Genomic DNA, 9,970 nt, shown 5'->3' on the forward strand with positions numbered 1-9,970 from the left:
TCTACTGGCTAGAAGACTTATTCTTCTTCGTTGGAAGGATCCACATCCTCCAATATATGGTCAATGGTTAAGAGAAGTTATGTCTTACATTCATTTAGAGAAGATTAGATAAACTGTTAGGGGATCTGTAAACAAATTCTTTGATATCTGGCAGTCATTTATATCGTACGTAGAAAAAATTTCAGCAGATAATTTTGTGTAAAGGTCAAATATTGTTTCATGTACACAAACCTGTTCATTGTATCACTGATTTATGAATACAAGATGGTTTTATGTTGTTGCAGTAGATCCGGTATAGGAGGGGCGGGATGGGAGGGATTTTGGGTGTGTGTTTTGTTTTGTGTTCTTGTTAGTTTTTTTTTTCTGTAGATTGTGTTAAAAAATAATAAAAAGACATTGATCAAAAAAAAAAAAAACTCATTTCCCGAGTCTTAACACTGAAACTCAACATAACCATAAGCAACATTTCCCTCCATCTCAGTTCTCCAGCAGGTGAGATGCTGGAACATCCATGTACCATCAAAAGTTACAGCTGTGGAAGGGAGTTGTGTTGTGGTGCCGTGTCACACAGAACCCCACTATCGGGTCATTTGGTACCAGTACCATAACATGCGTTACCCTGTGGTTTATGATCGACATAAGCCTAAGGAAGTGCAACATCAGTTCAGAGGACGAACCTCATTGTTGGGCAAAGCTGCTGAAGGAAACTGCAGCTTGAAGATTGATGACATGAGCGCAGCTGACAACAACCTACRACTTTATGTGTGGATCAACCCCGACTCTAAAAGCACACAGAGATTTTATGATCAAACTGTTACCATCCATGTTGGTAAGTAGAGATTTGGATGTTATTTATGGTTCCTTTCAGTCTGTGGTGCTGATCAGTTTGATGATCTTCTGATGATAAAACTTTTGCTTTTTTACTTTCAGAAAGAAATATCCCTGTCGTATCTGTGAAGCAGCCTATAGTAGAAGGGGAACTTTTTGAGGCCAAGTGCAACTTTTTAAACTCCTGCCCAGTTTCACCGCCATCTCTTCAATGGACCAAGAGTCAATTTTTTGACAACCTGACTATGCTGGACATCATCACAAAACCGCAAGGCCTCTGGCTGCACACACAAACCCTGAGAGCAACAGCAACACATGAAATGCACAACACCACCATTAGATGTTCAGCAAAGTTCCGAACTTTGATCACAGAAATAACACTAAACATTTTATGTAAGTGAACTCAAATACAGTATATTACAGGTAATTTATTCCCGAGTTATTTTATTCTAGATTTTTTTTTATATTCACAGATAGTCCTGTCTCTGTGATGCTGATACTGGAGAAGAAAAATGTGATGGAGGGAGACAGTATCACTGTGGAGTGTTCCGCTAACAGTAACCCTMAGCCACACACGTACTCATGGATCAGAAAACAAATTGGCAACACCGATGAGACAAGTTCAACTCAGAAAAGAATGTCCTTCCACAACATCACACGGCATACTTCTCTGTCCTGCAGGGCTCAAAATAACATTGGAGAGGGAAGGTCAGAGTGGATGGAACTCCCTGTTCAATGTATGAAACTATATAATTCCTAACATTTTCTATTTATTCTGCAATAGCAATACATCAAGATCTACCTTGGTGTATGTTTGACTGCCAACATCTCCCCATAATTTAAAGCAGATGACGTAGCAGGAATAAAAATCAGAGTAAAAAAGTTAAAAACAAAAGTCAAGGTTATCATTGACATTTGCAACTTATTGGAATTTGGCTGGATCATGGCAAATTTGYAAAAAAAATAAAAATAAAAATAAATGGTTGCTGTACTCTCTAAATAAGTTTTTACTTATTGTGTCCCTGAGTAGCTCCTCTACATCCTTTATATGCTACATGTTGAATGTAGCAACAAATCCAATTGACCTTTTGGAGCCAAAAATCTATTTTTTATCTCCTGCTACCAAGAAAGTGGGGCAAATGTGYATTTATCTGTCAGCAAAATATCTCACAAACCAGTCAGATTTAATTGACACTCTTAAAAATTAATCACTGAATGTAACTTTTGAACACTGATATGAGACGGCCACCACAGCTAATGAACCTTAGAAAACATCGAAATGTCTGTAGCTCAGTCAGTTTGAAAGATGTTGACATTTTGGTGTGGTAGTAGCTGAGAGTCATCTCTACCACATTTTGAGTACTTAAAACAAGGCCTCAAGGGCCATTCTGAAACAAGGGCTGACAACACAGGGCTATATTTTGGTGTAAAGGGCAGAGACCAATATGCATTCTTTCAAGGGAATTTACTTTCAACTTTATTTCTTATTGCACTTGTCTCAGCTCATAATCTTATATCTTATCTCATAGTTTTACTGCATAGAGTATGCATGAAGAGAAGGCTAAATTGCAAAGTTCATCTCTTATATTTCTGACCTGATTATAATGTTTGACCAAGGTTTAACAACAACAACAACAACAACAACAACAACAACAATAATAATAATAATAATAATAATAATAATAATAATAATGATGTTACTATCATTTCAGATGCTCCAGTAATCACAGAGTCCAGCTGTTGTGTGATGGGGGATCAGATAAGGTGTCGCTGTCATGCTGAGGCCTTTCCTAAACCCTCAGTATTCTGGATTATTGATGGAAACTACTCTCTGCCATCCCCACCAACCATCATTTCCCCTACAAAGAAAAACGTAGTGTCAGTGGAAATATTTGTGCCAGTAAAGCGCCAGCTCAATGTGTCATGCAGTGCTTGGAACCGATTTGGCAACGACACCAAACAAATGTTTCTAAACTGTTCATCAAAACTGTGTAAGTTACTCTGTAGGACGTAGGTGATAGCACTGCCATGACCTCATTTTTACTTATTTCGTTTTCTTTCTTTTACAGCTTTGCTTATGTGGTTAATGTTTGTGGGGCTTATTTTGCTGTTGGGATGTGTAATGTTACGTAAAAGACATCTTATCAGAAAAAGGTTGGTGTCTTTTGCTCCCTGATTTAAATCATTAATGTATAAAGATTGTGCAGAAGGTTTACAGCCATTGAAAAGATGACAGTGATTGTTGTAACACTTATGGGATGCTGAATGTTAAAATTCAACAGGAAAAAAATGTGCACTTTTTTCACAAAAGTGTATTTTTCTCACAATTAGTGAGAAATGCTGAATATAGAAGTTAAATCCATAACTAAATATATCTATATTTATATATTATGCATTCTATACAAATGTTATATTTAGATCTAAATTTGATTAAATCTTGAATCCTAAATCTAAATATATCTTCAGGAAAATGTGATTATTAACAATGCCCCTTTCACATCTCAACTCATCACCACACCTCTAACAGAAACATGAACCAGTGCAATATCTGCTTTTTCAAGCCAGTCTTCACCTATCCTCTCATCCGAAACAAAAAGGAACTATGAATCTGGTCAACTGGTCTCTGAACACAATTGACACTATTTTTTTCCACATTAAGACTGGAACGAGGGGAACGTAGCTGTCCCAGTGGAATAGTCACTGCTGGTCAGGTCAATGGTTCCTGTGGGGCTTGGAGCCTGATCTGTTTGGCACCGCTTTCCAATGAAGATGTGGAAGATTTGTATATATTTGGTTTTATAATAGTTGGATTTCTGCTGATTGGCTGTGGCAGAGTTCTGTTATTAGAAAATGAAAGTGATCCTGTCAGCAGTCCTGGCCTGTGAAAAGCTGTCAGAGAAAATGGATGGAATCTGCCACTCTGGAAGCACACAAACTCAGATGCTGGGGGTGATAAGTCACAAACTGGATGTGATTCTGTCGAGAATTGCTGCACAGAAGCGTGCTTCTGGGATATAAGGATTACACCTAGGTGAAGCTTCAGACGGCGTGAGGTGAGAATACACGGAATTCGGAACATTGTTTTTTTTTTTCCGCCACTTTCAGAGATGCAGTGAGACTGGAAGCAGCAAGGAAATTGAAGGCCGCTTGTCCCAAATTGTGTTTATCTTTTCGGATCCCAGCTGCTGACCTTTGGTTGGCACGTTTATCTAAAATTCCCCAGGAGGATACGTCAAAAAGGGCTTGAGTCCCCCCCCCCCCATCATCCATGTGGGACCAGTCTGAAGGCCGTGAGGAAGAAGGGAAAACTCTCAACTCTATTGAACTGGGTATGAGACAAATAAGATCTCTCTGGCCTCTGGCGGGCCTTGGATCGGTTCCAGCATGGAGTATTTACCTAAAACACCACCGGCTCCACTGAACCCTGCCCCAGTCTCATGTGTTTGACCCCAAGACCACCCCCCAGCTGTCTTGCTCTAGCGAGTCGGTTTTTTGTCTATATGATTCTGTGTTTATGAGTAAATGTAGGATCAGAGCAACATTTTTTAACTCACCAATCCTGTTGTGTTTTTCCAAGCTGCAAAAGGTAGCACAACCGTGTTGCACAAGACCTGTTCATCCGTTCCCCCATGTTTGTTATGTGTGTCTTTCTCTTGAACAGGTGTTCTTAACTGCAATTATGTTCTGCACTGCATCTGCGATGTTGTGTGTGAATGACAATAAAGCTGAATCTGATTCTGATTTAAATAAAAAAATTCAGGATTTTGATATGAGATTTAAGATAAATGATTTAGGTTTAGACATAAATATAAAGGAGACAGAAATGGATTTTGATTTGTCATTTATATTTAGCATTTCCTGCTAATTATGAAAAAAGTGAGGGGTTATTTTCCACTGAATTTTTATATTTGGCACCCCATGAACATTTCAATTTAAGTTCACATCACATCCCTCTTTTTAGCAATAGTCAACTAAAAGAAACATAACATTTAACAAATAAATACAACTCTTCGAGTTCCTGTTAAAATAACTGTGATGTCTAGACTGTAGCTTTAAATATTGGGGTGGGGGGTGTTTTACTTTTATCACCTGTACTGTGTTAGAATACCATCAGTGAAGAAAAAGTGTTTGGGTGAATTTAGAAATAAAAAGATGTTTATTTTTCAAAAATGTACAATATTAATATTAATGTAATATTTAAGTTCAAGCTGGCTTTTTTATAATCTTTCTCTGATGTTTGAGATTAGATCACAAAACCAAGAGAGACCTGAAGGAGATGCTGGGGCGGACAGACTTTCCAGTGTGTATGATAATGATAATCAGGAGGACATGAGGTCTGTGGAGCTTCAGCAGTACCAGAACTTTCAAACACTCCACCACAGGCCAGCTGAAAGTTTACCAGCAAAGGTGAAGTGAATTAGAAAAAATAATTTTATTAAAAGCAAAATAAAACATTTCAAATTAGATGGCAGCACTGGAAATAGATCAAATTCCCAAATAAAGGTTAATGTGTATTGTTTATTTTTTTTTTTGTTTTTTTGTTTGTTTCTTTTATTGAGCACATTCTTCAAAAACTCCTATTTCAAACACAAACTGTTTTTTTTTTTTTTGGTTTTTTTTTACAGGGTGGGAACTCCAGCATGGAAATCTATCTAAACTACTGATCTCAGAACACCCACTGATCATATTTCATGGTATGTTCTAAAATTTCCAGTTTTGCTTAAAACAAAAAATAATCAGTGCTTACGCATTTTCTGGGCATTTTTGTTAAACTTGTGCACGTATGATTGTAAGAAATAATTTAAGAATTTTTTTTCTTCACAAACATAAAGATATGATATTTCCTGTCACCGTGCTGACTAACCATAATTGTGGCCMGAAGGAAATGACAACACAAGCTGTTGTTGAACAGTCTGCTGTTAGAAACTCAGGGTTTAATGTGATACCGGAGTCATTCATTCACTTCAACTGTTTTTAACAAGATGAAACATCACCTTATCTCTGAGACATGACTTTCAGTTATTCCAGGCTTGTGGCCTATGACTTCAGAATCTTTTTCAGGAGGGAGCTTGTAGGTGAAAACATTCATCAATATACTGTATTTAGAGCCTAACAGGAGGTGCTTCTGTTTTGCATATTTGTTAATATTAACCAAATGCTGGTTGTTCATTGCTCAGTTTATGATAAAATAAATTGCGTCACAAGAGGTATGACTAACTGGCTATTTCCACCATCTGGTATTTTATATCAACTCATCTTTGAACTTATGACAGTAGCTGTCTTCAACTAAAGGCACCAACAGGGTTTTTCTGTTTGATTTGTTACTGAGGAGTTACCAGTTTTAGACTTGTTGATGCAGCAGGTAAGTAAATATATTTATCTTATCCGTCTAACATAATATATATTTTGTTCCATAGGARTTCCCCCATCTGCTGTTTAGACTTCAGAGGTTCCTTTAGTACTACTATACAATTGGATCCATAAAATAAAATAAATAAATAAATTAAAATGTATCACAGTCAGATGTTTTCAGGGTGCATGAATGCCATCTTGATTTTTGGCTTTTCAATATTTATTCTTCATTATTCTTTTTTTTTAATCTAGACTGGAATACCTATTCAACACATAACTTAAACTGTTTTTAAACTGGATGTGCAAGTATGAATTATATGGATTTTTTGTAATCCACACAGGGTCAAGAATGTACAAGTTCAAATATAGTAGGTACAGTGCATTCAACTAYATTTTAAGTAGTTCAGAAAATTGTTTTAACTTGACTTCGCTACAGTCTAATCACTTCTCTTTGGTGATCATGATTGACTGCAGCTGGTAGTTTGTCTTTGCAGCATGAAAATTGTTTGGCAGTCATTTTTGGACTGACCAAGAGAAAAGTGGCAATTTATATGAGCCAGGAAAGTTTGTCGAAGTCATTTCCAAACTTCATGATCCAAGATTATCAGTTCAACAACTGGACCTGAGTCTAAGTTATTCAGCTATGTCAGCACTTTACAAGGTTTGAAAGAAGATCCAAACTGTCACACTCAGATAAAATAAAATTGTTCTGAATGTTCAGGAACACGACAGACATGCCAAGACTGAAGCGTGCAATGAACTGGAAACCACTGGAACACCAGTGTCTTCACAGTGGCAATGTGTTACTGCCATATGCACTGTGTGGACTGAGGGGGGTGCTGACTGAGAAATAAGCTCCTCCTCCAAAAGTGGCATTTTCACGCTTGACCCAGACGGACAAACCAAATACCTTCTGATAAAAAATATTAATGGCTCATTGTGTGTTTGAAGAGTCAGTGAGGCTTCCAAACCTAAAAACTGCACCAATTGTCAAGCATGGAGGTGGTAGAATTATGCTGTGGCAGTGATGTAGTGCACAAAGTTGAGAAAATGAAAACCAAAAAAGAAACTGGCTTCAAATTCTTCAACTTTACCTCAAAGTTAGACTCATTAATGTTCCAACAGATAAATTTCATCTCAAACACACATTAGAACTGGTTTCTGAAAGAACAAAACAGACCAAACATTAGGCTTGGCCTTTCCAAAGCCCTGATCTCTATACAATTGTAAATTATGTGTAAAAGCTGGGTCCATGCCAGGAAATCAATCAATATAAATGAACTCTCCAAATTCTGTCAGATGTCCAGCCAGAGTTTGTAATGCAAAAAAGTGTGGTAGAGGTACAACTTGATGAGACATTTAACCAAATGTTGTTAGGGTACTGTATTTTATTCTGTGTGGACGAGATAATTTTTACATTAAACTTGTGCACCTACTTCTTGTTTTTAAGAAAACAGTGAAGWTGTGTGTTGTGTAAACATTCATTCTTGAGGAACAGTTTCACTACTGAAAATTATTTGAAAAAAAGCATCAGGAAAAAAGCTAAATTAGTGGTAATGAGTGCCCATTTCTGTCTTAATRCTCTTTATTTTTATTTTTGCTTTAGGTCAATAATGGATTCAGTGGTGCAATCTGAGGTTATTCTCTCCGTTTACATCATTTCCTTCGTGATTGGCCTCCCTGCAAATCTCCTGGCACTTTATGCCTTCAGTGTCAAGATCCACTGCAAACCACTTCCCACAGACATCCTACTTCTGAACCTGACTGTGTCCGACCTGCTTTTCTTGATCATCCTTCCTTTCAAGATGCACGAGGCAGCATCAGGCATGAAATGGACTCTGCCAAACTTCATATGCTCCATCACCTCCTTCACTTTCTTCTCCACAATCTACACCAGCTCCTTGCTGCTGATGGCGATCAGCGTGTTCCGCTACTTAGGAGTGGCATAYCCCATCACCTTCCAAAGACTGCAGAAACCCGTGTACCCCATCGTCATCAGTGCCGTGATCTGGCTGATGTCAGCGGGACAGTGCAGCACCGTCATCTTCATCCAGCACCACCCGTCGCTGGCCAGCCCCAATTCTACCGTCTGCTATGAAAACTTCACAGAGAAGCAGCTGGAGGTCCTTCTCCCAGTACGTTTACAGTTTTTCTTTGTGCTCTGCCTTGTGCCTCTTCTGATTTCCATCTACTGCTACCTGTGCTTGATTCTGATTTTGTACAGCCGTCCCAGGATATCAAGGCTGCAGAAGAAAAAGACTATCGGGATGGCTTTAGGGACTCTTGCAGTCTTCCTCATTTGTGTCCTGCCGTATAATTTTTCTCATTTATTAGGTTACTTCCAGGGTAAAAGCCCACAGTGGAGGTACTACACTTTATTGCTTAGTACATTAAACACTTGTATTGACCCCATCATCTTTTATTTTTCCTCCTCCATCTTCCATTGTACCAGCAAAAAATCCATTTTCAAGAAGCATGGACTTAATGTTGTACAAACACCGAGTCCTAGCTCTAGCTGATAGCAAAACATTATAAAAACATAAACACAAAGCTGAAGTGCTCATATTGAAGTCATAGCCACACTTGCGTCGTTTCATATTCGTCTAAACACCTTTGACGTGTCTCCAGTTACTTCTCTTGTTGAAAATGCKTCTTTAAAGTTTCTGTGAATTCCAGCTCAACATGTGAAAGTTTTTTATAAGAAAAGACAAGATATGTTAGCAGATAAGCAAGCTTCCGTTTATTCAGTAAGCTGTCTATTTGCAAAGAAGTGACACCCTTTTCTGCTGTGACATGTTTTATAATCCATTTTACTTTAGCGTGGGCCTGCCACTCTTCTGCACTCGTGCATTCTGTAGGCACACATGTAGAATATACCTGAAAAATAAATAAATTAAAAAAAATCAGATAGAGGGAGATTTTGCACATACTGTATATATACTTTTTTGTTTGTTTTTGTACGTAGCAAGATAAATATTATTTCCTAATAATTTGTTTTTATGAGATGGTACAGATTTTCACATATGCAGTTTTAACTTGACATAGGAGCAACTATAAGAATTTCTGTGAATAACAATYAAAGRGGCAAYATCATGTAAAATCAACTTTTTTGAGTTTTCAAGACAATATTTTGTCCATTTATGGAATTGCTCAAGGTKATACATTTCACTCAATCCCAGTAAGATGTATTAATTTCACAAACTGGCGTTTTCATGCCTGAACCAACCTGCAAAAAAGGTCATGAGCAGAGCCACCCAGCCTAATATATAGGACCAAGAGAAACGCCAGTCACCAAAACGCTTGCCCAGGAAGTTCACCGTCACACCGGTGTAAATGGCCATTGCAAGCAGAACAAAGAGAGCTGATGTGGAGACAGAGKGTAGTGAATGATTAAATTTACATCYTTAAATCTAAAGCTCAAGTCATTTGGATGTTACCAAAGCAGCTGCATTATTAGATCAGCAGAGATGAAAGTTCACAGAATGTTGCATTACAATCAAATATTCTTATTAATACTGTTAATCATGCAAAGAGAGCCAATCAGATGGCATTATTAGGTGACAGAATCTATGACTCACTTGAAACAAAGAACATGATGCCAGCAGCAAACGAGCGGTTGAACCTCTCAAAGGCAGAGAAGTGAGCAAAGGAGAGGATTCCTGCAATGATGCCGGCAAAGCATGACATGGCAGACAGGATCATGAAAGCTCGAGTGGCGTTCCAGTAGGCTGAGGAGAGAACGTGGTGCACAGGAAGAGACACATTTACAGCTTTAAATTTGACAGGTCAT

General features: G+C 37.9%; 2 protein-coding genes across 3 annotated transcripts in view; one reads left to right on the plus strand and one right to left on the minus strand.

The window, feature by feature from the left end:
* The first annotated feature begins 5,100 nt into the window (after positions 1 to 5,100).
* Positions 5,101 to 8,811, plus strand: LOC106530070 (free fatty acid receptor 2). 2 transcript variants are annotated; one of them, XM_014025630.1, is made up of 3 exons: positions 5,101 to 5,235; positions 5,454 to 5,522; positions 7,787 to 8,811. In XM_014025630.1, exon 3 carries the CDS (start codon positions 7,794 to 7,796, stop codon positions 8,697 to 8,699), a length of 906 nt encoding a protein of 301 aa, XP_013881084.1. In that variant the 5' UTR covers positions 5,101 to 5,235; positions 5,454 to 5,522; positions 7,787 to 7,793; the 3' UTR covers positions 8,700 to 8,811. The 2 variants fall into 2 exon arrangements, with proteins under 2 accessions (XP_013881084.1, XP_013881085.1); XM_014025631.1 differs by lacking the exon at positions 5,101 to 5,235 and having other exon boundaries at positions 5,302 to 5,522.
* Positions 8,812 to 8,897: 86 nt separating this feature from the next.
* lim2.5 (lens intrinsic membrane protein 2.5) overlaps positions 8,898 to 9,970 on the minus strand; it is a 3,998-nt gene continuing 2,925 nt past the window's right edge. Inside the window, exons 3-5 of the mRNA XM_014025632.1 lie at positions 9,759 to 9,908; positions 9,407 to 9,541; positions 8,898 to 9,057 (exon numbers count right to left, since the gene is read on the minus strand). Of these exons, the coding sequence (XP_013881086.1) occupies positions 8,996 to 9,057; positions 9,407 to 9,541; positions 9,759 to 9,908 (347 nt within the window). The 3' untranslated portion in view covers positions 8,898 to 8,995. The remainder of the gene's footprint in view (positions 9,058 to 9,406; positions 9,542 to 9,758; positions 9,909 to 9,970) is intronic.

The sequence above is a fragment of the Austrofundulus limnaeus genome, unplaced genomic scaffold, assembly GCF_001266775.1.
Source record: "Austrofundulus limnaeus strain Quisiro unplaced genomic scaffold, Austrofundulus_limnaeus-1.0 Scaffold488, whole genome shotgun sequence".
Lineage (NCBI taxonomy): Eukaryota > Metazoa > Chordata > Actinopteri > Cyprinodontiformes > Rivulidae > Austrofundulus > Austrofundulus limnaeus.